The 19652-nt window shown below is 34.6% G+C and overlaps 1 protein-coding gene across 1 annotated transcript in view; it reads right to left on the bottom strand.

Moving 5' to 3' along the window:
• GRID2 (glutamate ionotropic receptor delta type subunit 2) overlaps nt 1–19652 on the bottom strand; it is a 2072895-nt gene that overhangs the window by 174612 nt on the left and 1878631 nt on the right. Inside the window, exon 15 of the mRNA XM_053700169.1 lies at nt 17967–18133. Coding sequence (XP_053556144.1) covers nt 17967–18133 — 167 coding nt within the window. The remainder of the gene's footprint in view (nt 1–17966; nt 18134–19652) is intronic.

Genomic DNA, 19652 nt, shown 5'->3' with positions numbered 1-19652 from the left:
GAAGGGATGAAGGAAGAACCAATCCTCTCCCATTCGTTCTTAATAATGTTTGCCATCTTTACAGGAACAGGAAAAGTCTGAGGAGCAACCCTGAGGAGCAACCCTGTCTTCGTAAACTCTATCAAGTTTAGGAATTAAATGTTCTTCAGGCAGTTTGGCCTCTGGAACCTCTAAGGTAGCCAAAACTTCCTTTAAGAGAAAACGCAAGTGCTCCATCTTAAATCTAAAATATGGTTCCTCCGCAATCGGAGGCTTAGAGGCAGCCGATTCAGACCCAGAAAGTTCACACTCTGAAGTATCAGAAAGAACTGCATCATCAGATAACCGTCTATCAGCTATAGGATAGCAATATTTGACCTTTCACTTGTGCTTACCAGGACGAAGTAAAGCACTAATGGCCGCAGACACTGCCGTTTGTAACTGCACAGTGAAGTCTGGAGGTAAAAGGCCTCCTCCAGATGGAGAATCAGACATGCTATGGGAAACTGCATGTGTTTTAGGAGATGAAAGCAGGGTGCGCACCTCACGGGACGGGGACTCATCAGAGGTGGAAGGCTCAGTGGTATCAAACATGTTAACCTTTTTTGACATAATCACTTTTTCTAGGCATGTGGAACATAATTGAGAGGCCGGGTATACCTCAGCCCCCTCACAATATAAGCAGGCATTAGTCTTAGGTATAGAGGGAATACCCTCTAAAACGTCAGAATCCTCCATAGCTATGGGTTATGTCCTAATATAACAATAACGAACGTTATATAAAATATAAAAACAGCACCTTTATACCCCCAATAGCTGGGGCACTCAATACCTCCTATGACCCAGGCACACAGAGTAAGCCACTTTTCTCCGATAACCAGCATGGTCGGAGAGTAGGAAGAGAAACTATGACCACACCCTTTCACATGGAACGCAACCTAGGACCGACTCTGCTAAGGAAAAGCGCACCAAGCTTGTAAAGCTGCGCAGCTCTAAAGTGAAAGTAACCTGTATGTTCCAACCTCAGCCTATGAGCCTCAGAAACATCTCACACATAACGCAGTATAAATCAAATAAAAATGTATGAGATTAATCCCCACTGTTCAATAATCCCCCCTCAGGAGATATTAACCCTTGATTCAATATAGATAAAAGGAGCCACACTGTGACCCTGTTTTCTAGCGTTACCATATGTGTAAAAAATTAAACGATCTTACCGGAATCTATGCTGTGGAACAGAAACACAGCCTCTCAAGTGTGACAGTCTTGTAGCATTGCTCCTGGCATGGACTTGAGTGATGAAAGCAGGCAGTGAAACTCATGAACACTGATTGCTTAGGAGCTGTTATGTTAATACGAGTCTGGATGGTTTCGCAGAAAGACTCTCCCTGCATCTCCAGACCCTAACTTTCGTCAATGCTCTCACTTAGAGGCTGACAAGACTACTTAAAACTCCAGTCCCATTTCAAAGGGTAGATACCCTTCATAAGGAATTACTCCGTATCTTCTGACACTTCTCTGCCAACCTCCTGTGACGAAAAAATGACTGGGATATGAGGGAAGGGGGGGGGGGGAGGTATTTAAGCCTTTGGCTGGAGTGTCTTTACCTCCTCCTGGTGGCCAGGTTCTGTATTTCCCACAAGTAAGAAATGAAGCCGTGGACTCCCCTCATATAATATAGGAAAGATATAGGAAAGACTATTTTTGGGAAAAGAGCATGGTGGTCTGGCACTTCCCGACCTGGAATTGTATAGCTTAATTTCTTTGGCGAAATTTGTTGTAGGTTGGCTTGGAAATTCAAACTATTTTTCTCAGTTAGACCTTGAAGAAAATGTTTTAAATCCATATTCACCTATAGCCCTTCTTCACTGTAATCTTAAAACTATTCCTAGATAAATTAAAAATATAAGCTCGATATATAATTTACTGCTAGCTTGACAAAAGATATGTGCAAAAATGGGTCTTCTTACGCAATTTCTAATTATTAGATTACCACGGGGAACCCTGAATTTACTCCAGGAATTTATACGAAAGTGTTTAAAAAATGGGCCCGTTTGTGCAATTTGTAGATTTTAATTTAAAAATAGTCAAATCTTTCTCCAACCTGAAAGAAGAGTATCTTTTAGGCAATAAAGATTTATTTGCCTGTCTTCAGATAAGATACTATATCCTTAATATTACTACTCTACATGGGTGGAATTGTACTTGGGTAAAATTAGATTCTTGTATAAAAATTAGTACTCTCTCTCCCTGGTACAAAATCTTACTGGGACTTAGAAGAGATGAAAACTTAACTTATTGTGAATGAGTGGCAAACTCTACTTGTAAATCTTCATATTCATGACATAAAGCATTCTATTAACAGGGTGCATGAAACCACACAATTGGCCTCCTGGAGAGAATCACATCTTAAACTTTTGTATATGACCTATTACACTCCATATAAGGGACATAAGAGGTACAATTTAGATTTCAACAAATGCCCTAAATGTAAATTACTAGGAGCTGATGTAATGCATATGCTATGGGATAAAACAATTGCGGTTAAAGTTAGAATACTGGATTAATATGGTTTTAAAGATATCTCATTTTACTTTTTCTAAGAATAACATAGTCCTTCTCTCTCCCTGTAACATAGACCTCTCTAATAATAAACTTATTAATTCTTTCATTTTGTGCATAAGAAGCCTCATCTTCCACAAGTGGAAAGATAAGCAATACCTAAATTTACAGAAATAATTACAGAAATAATGCATCATCATCAATAATGTATCATCGAACAGAGAGACACAGATACCAATTTAGAACTACAAGTGTGGTCCTTTTTTGGAAAATGGTCAATTTTCATTAAATCACTTTCTAAGGAAGAACAAGACATTATTATATTCCCATTTAGAAACACAGACTTAGTCCTACCTGGAATGTGGCAGAATTTATAGACTGGGCTATAGAGGGAGAGAGGGGGGAAATTACATTTTTGTATTTTTTTGTATGTTTGTTTCTTTGTATTGACATGTTGTTGTTTTTTGTTTTCCCGAGGTATGGGTATATAAGAGAAAACTTAGACAGAAAGTACAATTATTAGTTTCAACTTAACACAGATATTAAAGGGACAGTACACTGTAAAATTGTTTTTCCATAAATGTATTTTAAATGACTTGTTATACCAACTGCAGAGTATAAAATATTTGAGAAATTGCATTTTCGGGTTAATTTGTGTATCTGAAGTAGCTGGTTTTGTGCTTTGAAACCACAGCCTATTACAATGGGTTGAGCTTCAGGTAATATCAGATCTCATTATGTTATCACTTTTATGTACACAGACTTGCTTCCTTATCTTATATTTGTCTGGAACACCAAAGCTCAATACATAGAGAGAACAATGGAAATTATTATTTTATTACTTAACGATCATGCCCCCCACTGAGGGTGTAATCTCTTCTGCTAGCTGTGTTTACTTAGGCTTGTCAATAGCGTATACGCCAGTATCAAAACTTTCAGTATAGGTTGGGAAACCACAAGCTAAATCAGCTATTTCAAATACTGAAATATGAGTAAAGGAGCTACTTGCAACCAATTTAATACACTCTAGCAGGTAAAAAGGATCATTGGGAATAATTTAAAGGGGAGAAAGTTTTTTGGTGAACTGTCCCTTTAAGATACCATGTACCATTTATATAAAAAACTGCACGTCTGGTTATAATATCCTGTGTTTCCCTCTACTTTTTGTTTTTTGTACCCTGTCTCTTTATAAATTAAAGAATTTAATTTTTTTTTTTACAATATTGTCAGTTTGTTTACATATAATTGAAGGGATATTATATAAATGATGTGCTCTGTTGTTAGAGCAGTTTTTGCATTGCTCACCCTAGCTAACCATAATAACAAGAATCCCCATTAAAATGTATGGAGATGATTTATGTTAACACCAGTTTACCCAGTTTATGTGCATTTATTTAAGAGCCCGTATTAAAGGGGCATGAAAACCAAATTGTTGCTTTCATGATTCAGATAGAGCATACCATTTTAAATACGTTTCCATTTAACTGCTATTATCAAATTTGCTTCATTCTCTTTGTTGAAGGAGCAGAAATGCACTACTGTAAGGTATCTGAACACATTGGGTGAGCCAATGACAAGAAGCATATATGTGCAGCCACCAATCAGCAGTTAGCTCTCAGTAGTGCATTGCTGAGCCTGAACCTACCTATGTATGCTTTTCAACACAGGATAACCATAGAACAAAGCAAATTAGATAACAGAAGCAAATGGAAAGGTTGTTTCTATTTGTTTGCACTATCTGAATAACAAAAGTTTAATTTTGGTGTTATTGCCCCTTTAAAGGGACAGATAACTCAAAAATGTTCTCCCCTTTAATTTGTTCCTAATGATCCACTTTACCTGCTGGAGTGTATTAAATTGATTACAAGTATTTCCATTACCCTTATATATGCATATGAAATAGTTGATATAGCCTGTGGTATCTCCACCTATCCTGAAAGTTTTTGGCCTTAAGGCCAAGCTGTGTAAACACAGCCAGTAGAAGAAATTACACTCCCAGTGGGGTATAGAAGAGATAAGGTAATAAAATGTTAATTTCCATTGTTCTCTCCAAGCATTGGTCTTTGGTTTACGGACAGATATAAGATAAAGAAGCAGGTATATGTACACAATCTGATAAAGTAATTAGATCAGATTATATCTACAAACTCAACCCATTTTATTAGGTTGTGGCTTCAAAACACAAAATCAGCTAATTCATATACACAAATAAACCTTAAAAAGCAAATTTCATACATTGTATACTCTGCTGCTGGTAAAAAAAGTATTTGGAAACACATTAAGGGAAAAACTATTTTATAGTACACTGTCCCTTTAAGTCTGCATCTTGTCCCTTTGACATAATATTCCAGAGATTTGAGTGTCAATGTGTAAAAAAATGTTGCCCAGTAAATGCATTGTAAGGAAAGGAGAAGAAAGTGGAGGAACGATGTGTACACTAAGAAGTCTTTCATTACTAATATCGACAGCAAGCAGACATTAAGAGCAATTGCCTTCTAACATATTAGATATTGAACCAATGTGCTTGCAGCTCACAAATTAGGTGAATTTGAAGATTACCAAGTATTCTATTTAGAAGTACAAAGATCAAGGACAAAGCTAGCTAGATGACATTTTAACTTTTTGTGAGTTGATTTATAGAGATAGAAAGAAATTACTATATGTGTCAAGGCCAAACACCATTAGTAAATGGATTCAATTTGGTAATTTCCCAGTAGAATATTGAATCCTGTTGGACAGTGTACTATTTTCATTAAGAGTGACTTTATTTGTAATAATAGATTTGTATGCATTTTCTTTAAAGTAAAAAATAAATAGAATGCAAAGCAATGAATATATAAAAAAGACAGTAAAGTGAAATGTTTTCATTAAAAGGGACAGTCTAGTCAAAATTAAACTTTCATGATTTAAATAGGGCATGCAATTTTAAACAACTTTCTAATTTACTTTTATCATCAAATTTGCTTTGCTCTCTTGGTATTCTTTGTGGAAAGCTAAACCTATGCAGGTTTATATGCTAGATTTATAAGCTGTTGAACTGCCTCTTATCTCAGTGCATTTTGATAGTTTTTTACAGTTAGACACTGCTAGTTTGTGTGTCATATAGATAACATTGTACTCACTCTTGTAGAGCACTGATTGGCTAAAAAGCATGTCTGTCAAAAGAACTGAGATAAGGGAGCAGTCTGCAGAGGCTAAGAAACAAGGTAAAAGTGTATTAATATAAAAGTATTGGTTATGCAAAACGGGGAAATGGGTAAAAAAAAGGGATTATCTATCTTTTTAAACAATACAAATTCTGGTGTAGACTGTCCCTTTAAGTAGAATATTCCTAAAATGTAATATATTTTCTGCAAATAGTTTTGTTTTTAAATGGATATTAAATAACTTGAGATTTTTATATAAAATGTATAGTTTTGTGTAATTCTCATAAGTTAAAATGCACCCTACTAACTTTTCAAGGCTAACCTTTCTACATATCTTTCCCTAATTTGATTTAGCTGATAAAAACTACAAAATGATGATCTTTATACTAACATTATGTCCTTTGCTGGACTTGTCAGTAGACCAAAGCCCAGATTGAATCCTCCATAAAAAGCAAATGGTAATTGGAGTTCTGCTATTGATCAACAATTTCACTACAAAGATGTTATTTGAAAAAACAAAAAACAACATTTAGACTTGGCTGATATGTTATTCTACAGCAAAACAGAAATGCCTTGTAATTACAAGGTATTTACTATCCCTTTAAAAGAAGTATTTTGCTTTATGCATTTTTACAAAGATGCTAGTTTTCATATCCCCACATAATTATATCAATATTATCTCTATATTAATATAGTTGGAATGCAGTAATTGGCTGTGTCTTCTCATGTGACAACACACTCACTCACTGCACATGCATGTTCATAAAACAGTGTGCACACTGACTACCCCATTAAAGGGATATCATCAAAACAAGGTCACTTAGATAAAATTGTAATGGAAAAGAGCAGATTAATATGTTGCAGATTATAAAGATTATGTTTAATTAATTATAAAATTGCACTATAAGATCTATTTTATTTATGAGTAGGAATGTCTGAGCTTTTTTCATAAACTATACAGAATATACTGTGAGTTCAAGCAGATACCATGGAATGCCATATAATATTTATGGAATAAATAGACCATAGAATCAATTTCTGGTGCTTGAAGCACATAGAGATAAAATTACTTGCTCAAGGTAATAAATTATTCACCTATTCAAAGTCAGTGGCATCAGAGGTAGACTGTTCTTTTGGTTTAATGTGGTCATTGGATTGAAATAACTGCTGAAGAATAAAGCTCTTACTGGGTCTGGTTTAAAGGGACACTGAAGTCATGTATTAAAGGGACATAAAACAGTAGGAATTTACATAAGTTTCTAAATATATAATGCAGCCAAAGTTTACCTGCAAAACTGTTTCTGTTTTAACCCTATTAACCCTTTAAATTCTGGCATAGTTTTGTTTGTAGCAAGCTCCCCCCTGGGCATTTCAATATATGGAGGGTGCTATCCAGGCCATAGCTTCTGCAGAATGCACTTGTGCATGTGCATGGTAGGGGGCAGAGTCACATGACACCTGACTAAAGCAGTGCACAGTATAATGCTAAAGCTTTCTACAAAGCATGTGACATTATCCCCATGTCAACAAAAATTAGCAGTACCTGCTGTCCCTCCTCAACCACCTTTACTTGCATAAGTAGTTATCCTCATGTGCACACTTGATGTTACTTGACTCTAGAAGGTTTGGAGAAGGACACTGAAAAGGGGGTGGAGCAAGCTACACATGGCAACACTAAAGTGTAAGTGATTTTTGGAAATTTTATTTAAATACTTATACACTTTTCATACACTGTTTTAACTCAGTTGAACCTTTTATAATATGCACATAACTCAAAATGTTTTATGCCACTTGAGGTATGTCTAAATGGAAGTCACTTAAATGGTTTTAATTAACATTTTAATTGGAATCACAAGACTTTTCTTCAGTCTTGCAATATAATAACAAACTGGATGAGTTTGAACATATTTAGAACACATTAACACATGTTTAATGCAAATTTTTTTCAATAAAAAAACTCCACCCACCCTTTGCCTTATTTGGAGAATACAATCAGGACTTGTTACTGGAGTAGACAAGGCTAGTTACTGTCATTATGTTTGTAAAATATTCATTGTTTTGTAGTTCCTTATGAGGTAATCTGTAATATAGTCAATTAACCCCCTAAGGACCAGACCATTTTTCAATTTCTTAACCTTAAGGACCAGGGCTATTTTTATATTTCTGCTGTGTTTGTGTTTAGCTGTAATTTTCCTCTTACTCATTTACTGTACCTACACATATTATATACTGTTTTTTTCTCCAGTAAATTGACTTTCTAAAGATACCATTATTTTCATCATATCTTATAATGTACTATAATTTTTTTTATAAAATATGATGAAAAAATGGAAAAAAACTCACTTTGTCTAACTTTGACCTTCAAAATCTGTTACACATCTACAACCACAAAAAAAAACACCCATGCTAAATAGTTTCTAAATTTTGTCCTGAGTTTAGAAATACCCAATGTTTACATGTTCTTTGTTTTTTTTTTTTTGCAAGTTATAGGGCAATAAATACAAGTAGCGCTATTTCCAAACCATTTTTTTTCTTCAAAATTAGCGATAGTTACATTGTAACACTGATATCTGTCAGGAATCCCTGAATATCCCTTGACATGTATATATATATATATATATATATATATTTTTTAGTAGACAACCCATGTATTGATCTAGGCCCATTTTGGTAAATTTAATTCCACCATTTCACCGCCAAATGCGATCAAATAAAACAAATTGTTAACTTTTTCACAAACTTTAGGTTTCTCACTGAAATGATTTACAAACAGCTTGTGCTATTATGGCAAAATGGTTGTAAATGCTTCTCTGGGATCCCCTTTGTTCAGAAATAGCAGACATTTATGGCTTCGGCATTACTTTTTGGTAATTAGAAGGCCGCTAAATGCCGCTTGCGCACCACACTTGTATTATGCCCAGCAGTGAATGGGTTAATTAAGTAGCTTGTAGGGAGCTTGTAGGGTTAATTGTAGCTTTAGTGTAGTGTAGTAAACAACCCAAAGTATTGCTCTAGGCCCATTTTGGTATATTTCATGCCACCATATTACCGCCAAATGCAATCAAATAAAAAAAAATCGTTAACTTTTTCACAAACTTTAGGTTTCTCACTAAAATTATTTACAAACAGCTTGTGCAATTATGGCACGAATGGTTGTAAATGCTTCTCTGGGATCCCCTTTGTTCAGAAATAGCAGACATATATGGCTTTGGCATTACTTTTTGGTAATTAGAAGGCAGCTAAATGCCGCTGTGCACCACACTTGTATTATGCCCAGCAGTGAAGGGGTTAATTAGGTTGTTTGTAGGGTTAATTTTATCTTTAGTGTAGAGATCAGCCTCCCACCTGACGTATCCCACCCCCTGATCCCTCCCTGACCCCTCTCAAACAGCTCTCTTTTCTCCCCCACCTCACAATTGTCACCACCATCTTAAGTACTGTCAGAAAGTCTGCCAGTATAAAAATAAAGGTGTTTTTGTTTAGTTTGGCCGCCATCGTAGGTACTGGCAGCTATCTGCCAGTACCCAGTTTACAAAAAATTGCCCCTGTTTTATAAAAATAAAAAAACATTTCCTGTAGTATAGCTTCCCCCCCTCAATACCCTACCCCCCTCCTGGATCCTTTTCCCAAAAAAAATTCCCTTTCCCCTCTCCCTCCTTTGGCTCCCTCCTTCGTTGGTGGATTGATGATCGCTTGCGCATGATCGCCTGCACACTCCCGAGCCCCGCCTCCTTGTATGCTCACGTCGGACATGTGCAGGATCCGGAACATGCACTGGCAATGGGCCGCCGACCCGCCTCCCTGCTGTGGCTCCCACCCACCAACGATCGGCACCACCGCTGGCCGGTGCAGAAAGGGCCACATCTCCCACTTACTGAAATATGTGCAATGGATTGAGCTTGCATATGTTGCAAAACCTTTTGTTATTTGTCATGTAGTTAAAAATTAACCCTCCCATTGCTGCTATACTATTTATATTGTATTGTTACAGATATTTATTTAAAACAGTATTACAATCTACAGAAACATTTCTTCCAATATATTTTCTGCAAACATTTTTCTTTTAATTATTTTTTTTTTTTTTTACAATGGATGCTGGTTTTCATGTGCCCACATAATTATGTCAATAAGCTGTCAATATTGGAATATTTGGCATGCACACGCTTCTGTGGAGAAACGTGAGCAGTGATTGGCTGTGATTTCTTGTGTGACATCAGTCATTCACTGCACATATATGTGCATAAAACTGTGTGCACACTGACTAGCCAATTAAAATAATATAATTATTAGATTAAATTAAATTGAAGATATCTATTCCAGTGATGTAAAAAACAAGGTACCTTAGATAACATTGATCAGGAAAAGAGTACATTAATATGCCACAGATTAAGACGATTCTGTTTAATTAGTTATAAAGTTCCACTATAATATCTATTTTAATTATGAGTATGTCTCTTTAAAATGTCCCTGATGCTCACGTCTCTAGTCATCTCCCACTAGCTAAAATCTACTGTAGTAAACTGAACTTGAATATGTTGCAAAACCTTTTGTGATTTGTCATTTAGTTAAAAAAATAACCCTCCTATTGCTGCCGTCCTCTTTATAAAGTTTTGTTACAAGCTTAAAGGGACACTGAACCCAAATTTTTTCTATCGTGATTCAGATAGAGCATGCAATTTTAAGCAACTTTCTAATTTACTCCTATTATCAAATTATTTTCATTCTCTTGATATCTTTATTTGAAATGCAAGAATGAAAGTTTAGATGCTGGCCCATTTTTGGTGAACACACTGTGTTGTTCTTGCTGATTGGTGGGTAAATTCACCTACCAATAAACAAGTGCTTTCCATGGGTCTGAACCAAAAAAAAGTCTTCTTTTTCAAATAAAGAAAGCAAGTGAAAGAAGAAAAATTGATAATAGGAGTAAATTAGAAAGTTGTTTAAAATTTCATGCTCTATCTGAATCACAAAATAAAAAAATTGGGTTCAGTGTCCCTTTAAAAATGTCTTCCAATAAAATTAGATAGAATTCCACTTCACTGATATGGTTTCGCTGAAAATATATAGCTCATTTTGTAATAGATATTGTTCAGGTTTTAATGTTTTATAATCTTTTACCCTAATAACCCTTTTGCAGGAAAAGATAGGACCTGTTGTGGATAAGAAGGGAACACAAAATATTTAGCAGTATGTTAAAAACCACTTGGTTTTGTGTAAAACTGTGATTTTTCCCACACTCCCTTGAGAGGCCAAAAAACAAATTTTGTAACCTACAAATCAAATAGCTGGTTAAGGCAATTGTCTGCAGGAAAAACAGTAGAGCTTTTGCTTTTTGGTCTCTCTAGGGCAGAGCTTTCCAAACTTGTTATGTTGGTGACACACTTTTTAGACCTACATCATTTCGCGACACAGTAATTCAGTTGTACTAGCAAAAAGGAGGTTAAACTAGCTTGTTTTAAGAGATACAGACACATACATAAATGATATAATAACTAAATGTATTTACAAGTAACAGTATGTGCAAGAATGAAAACGTTTAATAACACCAATAGCTACTTACTATTTTAATAGGATGTATGAGGTTGATGGGATGAACACAATTTCTGAATATTTGGTGGAATATTAGATAAAGACGCTCGCATTTTATCATCAAGCATTTTTAAGCTTCTACTTCCTATCCATATATCAAGAGCAGCAGCAGCAATGCACTACTGGGAGCTAGTTGCCAAAAAAAACCCACTGACTTCAGCTCAGCGTTTAAGCTGCCGCCCTCAGAGCTCGGTGAGTCCGATTGACTACTGCCCGCGCTGCAAACACACTGCTGTCCCACTCACTGACTACACATGCAGTCACAAGCCAATTAAGGAGACTACACGTGCAGTCAGGAGCCAATGTGCCGCCAATTTTTTCAGTTCCCACTGAGCTGCGCCAATAGGTTAAGATGATCTGTGACCCACTAGGTATCAATCACGTGTCAATCATGTGATATGCCTAGCAGGCAGGCGGAAAGTCAGAAACCAAAAAAAAAATTAAAAAAAATTTGTGCTGAAGCAGGGACACACCTACACACTGCTGCCGACACACTAGTGTGTCCCGACACACAGTTTGGAAAGCACTGCTCTAGGGAGAGGGAGAAAAAGCACCTTTTTTTTTTACAAAAATGCAAGAGTTGTTTAATGTCCCTTTAATATAATTATTTAATGGTAATATATCATAAAACAATTGGTATTACAGTCACACAATAAATAATGGTGGTATAAATATATTTTTGCAAGTTACAGTTTTTTTTTTAATTTTAAAAAGCACCAAAAAGACATTTCTAGAAACAAATTTTGTTCTGCCTTTCCACCTTTCTGACTAGGTTTTGGAGGATTAATGTATATTAAGTTTAAATTAAATTTTAGAATTTCAATAAAGCTGCCTAATCTCTCTCTGATTCAGTTGCCAGTACTAATAGGTGGAAGTAAAACACTGTTTCTTCTTCTAGATTTCTCATCTTTTAAGTCTTGTTCTTATACTGTTACGCTTAAAGGGACATCACACTCCAAAATGTTCTATCACCTTATGAAAGAGAAGCATTTAAACATGATGACATTTATATTACCGTAAATAATACAAAGTAAAAGCCGTTTCATGTAAACGAACAGTAAAGTCAAAAGTATGATTCAGAGCTTTCTTTACCAATTTTCCAAATTATTTCTGCTATCTGATTTGCTTTATTTTCTTGCTATACTTTGTTGAAAAGCATATCTAGGTAGACTCAGGAGCAGCAACGCATTTTTGGGAGCAAGCTGTTGATTGGCGGCTACACATATATGCTTATTCGCATTGGCTCACTTGATATGCTTAGCTACCTCCCAAGAGCTCTCATCAGTATATTGTTACTGTTTTAACAAAATACAACAAAACAATGATGCAAATTTGATAATGGAAGTAAATCGTAAAGTTGTGCACAATTGTATTCCCTATCAGTCATGAAAGAAAATTTTAGTACAAGGCACACAACTGATGCAGTGTATTAAGTTTACATTTTAACATCTTTAATTTCACAATAAAGAAAAAATGCGAAACGCGTTAGAATGCTGCTCTTTTATATGAATAACCAGTCAAAATTATAATTTCATGATTAAGACAGAGCATGCAAGTCTAATCAACTTTCCAATTTACTTCTATTATCTAAGTTGCTTTGTTCTTTTTGAGTCTTTTGTTATAAAGTATATCTAGATATGCTTAGGAGCAGTAAGGCACTTGTGTTATCAAATTAATCTCTCTTGTTTTCAGTTGCTGAAACAATTTTAGCTGTAATAGATAATAGATCATTGTAGGAAAATTGGAATGTTTGAATCATAAAAAAAAAAAATGTGGGCGTAAAAGTCCCTTTAACTGCAAACACCAAACATCTTTGTTTTAACATGAACCCTATTTTTAAATGCTGTTTTATTGCATTTTACTAATGAAGAGAGCAAACTATTTTTTATTATTTAATTATATTATCAAATAAGAGTACTTTCTTTTTTATTGGCATCATCTATTAGGCAGGTCTCTCATAGCAAAATTAACTGTTTCAACAAAGGATAACAAGACAGATTAATTTAAAAGTTTTTTTTTCTAAATTGTATGATGTGTCTGAACATTGAAAGGTTTGACTTGGGCAGCCCTTTAAATGGACCTTAAACACTTGGAGATGCTAATATAACATGATATATGAATACATAAAAAAACTAAACTCTGCTATAAACTTTATTTATTTATTTTGTTCCCTTTTCCTGTAATTCCATTTTGAAATTGTGAGCTTTTCAGTTCCTGTTAGAAGTGACTTATTTATAACTGTTCCTAATTGGACACAGCAGAGGAGGTAACCTAAGTTACAACATGGCAGCACCCATTGTTTTATAGACCGTAAAATGTTACACTTTATTTGCAAATATTTAAACAGCTAATGAAACTTTAAAAAAAAATACATCTACATGTTATTCTCAGACTAATATTTCTTTAAATGCATCATTCTATCATTTATTTAGTGTTTAATATCCCTTTAATGAGCCTGTGCATACATATTTATATAAACATTAGTTTTATTTTGTTATTTCCAAAACTATGTTGTTTTTATAGATGCAATTAAAAAATGCACGTGATTCTAAAGTGTATTTTATTATATTAAATATTACATGAAAATTTGCACAGAAATGATTACATGCATGATTGAGTCAGTCCCTTTATTCATGTTTAATTTTCAAATTAAATGCATTTATTTCCTTTTTCTAAAATATTAAAGGGATATGAAACCCAAACATTTTCTTTCATGATTCAGATAGAGCATGGGATTTTAAACAACTTTCTAATTTACTTCTATTATCAAATTTTCTTCGTTATCTTGGTATCTTTTGTTGAAAAGCGGGGACGGATGCTTAGGAGCCGGCCCATTTCTGGAGCACTAAATGGCAGCAGTTTTGCAAGTGCTACACTCCTCCTGAAGCTCCTAATACCTTCCGGTATTGTGTATCAATTATACACATTTGATGGTTATGTATACAGGTGGCCCTCGGTTTACAACGGTTCAATTTACACTGTTTCAGAATAACAACCTTTTTTTTTTTCATGTGACTGCTATTGAAAAGCATTGAGAAGCAGTGCATTTATTAAAATAGCCAGTAGGTGGAGCTGTCCGCTTGTGTTGCAGCAAAGCCAAGCAAGCTGAAATTAATCAGTTTAACCAGACCTGAGCTATCAAGCAGATTTCAAAGGAACAAGATCTTCCTGTCTATAAATCAGTCCAGATTGGAATGCATAGAAAGAACTGTTTGCAGAAAAATGCAAGTGAAGTCTGTGTTGTGTGATTATTTTATTAGGTTTATAATGCGGTTTAGCAAATGTTTTTGTTCATTTAACTTAGTTTAATTATATATTCTGTGTTGTGTGATTATTTTATTAGGTTTATAATGCTGTTTAGCATTTAAAGTCTTCATTTCAAAGCTTTAAAAATAATGTATTAGGTGTTACTTATGACAATTTTGAGAGGGGCCTGGAACCTATCTCCCTCACTTCCCATTGATTTACATTATAAACTGGGGTTCAATTTACAACGGTTTCAATTTACAACCATTCCTTCTGGAACCTAACCCCGGCGTAAACTGAGGGCTACCTGTATTTATTTTTATGTGCATGAATTTACATCTGTATATTCATGAATTGATTAATGTTATTATTTTATATTGCAGCAATTTTTAACCTTTTACTATTGTATTGATGATTCCGTACATGAATTTTTTCACTGAGTCCCTTATTTCACTGAGTCACTTATTTCATTGCGTTTATTGTGTATGAATTTGAATATATTAAATTACTTACCCTTGCTATATCACTTCTGTTGAACATAATATTTAGTCAGTTTATTTTATATATATATTTAGCTGCTATTATATATATATATATATATATATATATATATATATATATATATATATATATATATATATATATATAATTTAGTTTTATTAAAAGGCCTTATTAGTGGGTTTTAAGCTTTCTCTTAGCGCCGCAGATATTTGATGGTTCAGGTACCTATTATAGGAATCAGAGCTATCTAACATCTTTGAGAGATTTTCAGCTTTGGGTTTGGAGAAAGCCCATTTTTTCTGTTGGTTTAACCCATTATATGTGCTAGCGCAGTCCATTTTTTGTTTTGTTCTATAAACTCTAGTACATGACTGAAGAGTGCAAAATAAAAACCATAAAATTATTATGTTTATATATGTATTGATTTTTATATACCCAGAATTCAAATGATGGAAGCTTAGGAACTATTTATTATTTTATACAGACAAATTTACATTGGAAAAAATTAAACAATTTGTTCACTGTTGTAAGCAGCTCAATTAAGCCTACATTTTTACCTTTGCCTACACATTTACCTTTAAAGACAAAGCAGTTACTTTGAGTGGGCTTTCTAGCACTGTATTTCTTAATACAGTTGTGGTTTAATCCCTTAGTGCAGAAGATAACACCAAGGGGCAATTATCTATTCCTTGCCAGATCAGATGTGGTTTTTCACACTTACCTTTGCAGGGGTTGCCCTGGTGCAATTATATTTAAAAAGGGGCAGTCCCTGTAAGTGGCGAGATGTCTCCTTTTGAAATTAATGGAACTCGCTGGAAAGGTAAACTTCCAAGTGTAAGGCAAAGTTAGCAGTGAGCAAGGAGTGCCCTTTTAAAATCCTGTAGCCAAAATAAATCACATTATGCCGCTTTCTGCGTATAGCATCTTACAACAGCCTATATTTTTGTATGCATGTGCTTTTCTATTAGGGTATTAAGTATTTTGATAAATGCTTGCCACGTTTTTTATTTGCAAGACAAAACAGTGAGAACTGTAAGGCAGAAATGTTTAGAGAATTAAGCTGGGATTTGAGAGGGAATTTTATATACGCCCATGGAACGCCCATGTTTAGCCCATTTTTAAAAAAACAACAATTACGCTTTGTATTTGTTACTTATAAATACAAATTTCAATGCATATTTTGAACATCCAGTGTACTTAAATTACGATTTACGCTGTGCATATATAATACTATTTATTTCTGGGTAATTTAGATACAGAAAGATTTTTAACAAAATACGATTTTTGGTGAACAATTTTGTTTTACGATTTTTATACACCTTGACAATTTTTTGGTGTTTCTTAAATCTCTTATTATTGAACCATTTAACTGCTGAGCTGTTCTGCAGTTTTTAGATAATTTTTCAGTGAGAAACACACATATATTTTACAGTATATATTTTTTTTCCCCAGGAGAGTCAGCAGATTGAAGTTATACCATTACTGTATGTATATATCATGATGTGTAAGAAACCTGCAACAAAAAGTATGATTTTTTTTTTTTTTAATTAAAATGTTAATAAACAAGGTTATTAACAATAGTTTTCCCCCCCTAAACCCTATAGTAAAAAATAATGGGTTATCCACATATAAATAAGAGGGTTTTGGTATAGTTATGCAACTTTGATCTGAACACAGAGCCTCCGATAAGCCTCTATGCAAATAAATGCACATTTATTCATTTATTACCACAGTGATCTCCTGGCAATTAAATCTTGTATAGGGGCATTATTTTTAAGAGATCTTAGGGGCTTTACAAAAGGGGTCCTGTGGGTCTCTATGTCTTTTTTTATGGCATGTTAGAGGGGTATTCATATCACTTTTATTTTTATTTTTTTCATTGTTTATACTTAAACCCCCAAGCAAATGCATTTCAAACAGTGGGTTTTGGGGGTTTCTAGGCCTTAAACCCCCTTCTACTTCTCAGCACTTCTGGGTTTCCGAGGTTTGTGTGGTGACATCACCAGCATTCCCGGATACACCAGGCAATCCCAGAGCCCTAGACCACCAGGGATTAGGTGTAAATTCAAGGGGGGTTGGGGCCCAATGAGCTCCGAAAGTGCCACCTTCCCCCTGCATGACGATGTCTGGTTGTCATCCGCATTAAATACATTGAGTGGATGATGACCATGTGTAATCGTGCACACTTAAAGGGTTAATAAATATTTTCTTTTCGTTAACCATTTTGTAAGTGTGTCTGGGATGTATTCTTTGCTTTTTCCCATAAGTTAAAAAATAAAGGGACATAATAGAATAATAATAAAATCCTCTAACGTGCTAGAGCATTTACCATTGCACTACTGTGTGTTCTAACCACGTATTATAAACACATAGTTGACGATTGTGGCAAAATATTTCCACTCTTGAGCTGGACATTGACTAAGGACTAGCATTTAATCACATATTCTATTTCGAATTGGCCCACCAGCCCATGTGCAACTGAGGAGCACAAACGCATTGCCGCTCTAGAGCAGTGTTTAACTATGTGTTTAAACCTTTTTTGGAGGTTAAATAAATAGAATGAGTATTGTAACAGTAAAACACTTTAATGCATTAGAGCATATTTCTATTACTATATTATTTCAATTTACAATGTCTCTGGGTAACCTATTAAGCGTTTCTTGCTTTATATATTTATTCACAGAATATTATAACATTGAAAAAAATTACCATAGAAAGTCGAAAGTATGTAAATGGAGTGCGTTCAACTACCACTGTTTGGCACATACAACATCATTTTAATAAACTTGTGCCATTGGTTTATCCTCAGTGCATTTGAAATGTATGCTTTGAAGTTATATGAATAATGTTCCCTCATAGCCACAATTTAAATTATAAGCTCAAAAAATTTCAGATTCAGGCTGCATTATTTTTTTCTCATTCACAGAACAAAGCAAAACTTACCTTTGTGAAAAGATATCTCTGTAAGGGCTGCCGTGCTGAAGAGCAATTCCATATCCTCTGTCTGCAATTGTATTCCCTATTGTGTAAAAAGAACAGTCTTGGTCGTTTATTGCCACATATTGCAGCACAGCTGCATCCCACACAAAAGCATAATTTCCATGTTTCACCTAGAAAAAAAGAAAGAAACATATATTTTAAAATAGACGTAGTTATTATAGTAAGCACATTTTGATATTCAGTGATGGGAATCATAAACAAATGCTTACAATGTTTTCTGAAACAGTTGGTGCTTTAAGGTTAATTAAGACGGCATACACAGACTATCTATAACCAGTATATGTAAGTAAACAGTTTTCAACAATTCTGTTTTCTGTGATAATAACTGCACAATACACAGTCACGGAACTGAAAGTTCAGATTAATGAGCAAAGTCAGTAGCAGTCCATTTAAATTTGTTTTGCATCTAAAGACTTACACCAACACTGTATATCATAAGGCGCTTAGCGTTAAACATTTCATACTGTCAGTGTACCTCATTTGTCTTTATCATTACCTTGCTTACATTAATTGTGTTTTAGACTGTTCTATTGACCACCCCAGTAAACTGCACATTGTGTATTTCTGCTCAATACTAGAAAACACTACTCTGCCAAAATACACAACCTTACATTAAAACTCAACCAAGTTGATGTGGGACATTGTTAATACGTATGTCTGCCAATATCCCGCTATGCTACTAACCTAGCTTGCTTTTGCTAATTTGAGGATGCTTTACTGCCTTAATGCCTACTTACTGAAACGCTTGCTTTGATTCGTACAGATACATGTACTGTGTCTTGCCTACTAATTAATGAGTTTGGAACTGCTAAAGCATAAAAGATGAACTCTTCTACTACTATATGCCATTCAAATAGTAATGTTACTAGCAGCATTGTGAACATCATACATGCATAGATCCCCACGTTATACCTGGCCAGACAAGACCTATTGTATATAGGGTTTGGTTCAGCAGGGTGTTGCATGTGTAGTCTCCCATCAGAGCTGTTTCTACCCATTTCTTTTACTTTTATGTTTGGTATTGTACTGTTTCTATATAGTTGCACTTTTTAGGTGATAAGATATGTGCTATGATGATAGGATGGATTTTTCAGTTTATTCAATAATATTCAATAATGCAAATACATTTGATTGATATTTGAAAAGAGTGCTGAGCTCCCATTCTTTTACACTAAGACTCTCATATCTATAGTGTCTATCTTTTGCAAGTTTAAGAATTACATTAAAACTCAACACTACTCTGTTAGCACTACCTCTCCTTAATCAGCAGAACCTCATCAAGCCTCCAAAACACTTTGCTAGCAACATCACAGTATTGTCCTCTAGGAGCACCAACTTTCCTTGTAGTATAGTGGGTTAATGAGGGATTGGAGATTCTAACTCAGCATATAAATGATCAGTCAATGACAGTGAGCAGTAATGTTATCACATAATATACTGTAACATCAGACAAGATCTGAAGGTGCCCAGATGCATATGAACCTCTTCAATGCTAGATAGATAGTTAGATAGATGAGGACCTTGAATGTTAGGGTGAGGAGTTTGTGTTTTATTCATCTGCTACACTCTTCTACCAATCCCTTCAATGGCATCCTCTAGTCTCAAAAATAAAACACAAAATCCTGACCC

Source organism: Bombina bombina, chromosome 2, assembly GCF_027579735.1.
Source record: "Bombina bombina isolate aBomBom1 chromosome 2, aBomBom1.pri, whole genome shotgun sequence".
NCBI classification, from domain to species: domain Eukaryota; kingdom Metazoa; phylum Chordata; class Amphibia; order Anura; family Bombinatoridae; genus Bombina; species Bombina bombina.
Note: the sequence above shows the minus strand (reverse complement) of the source record. Positions and strands in the feature narration are given on the sequence as shown.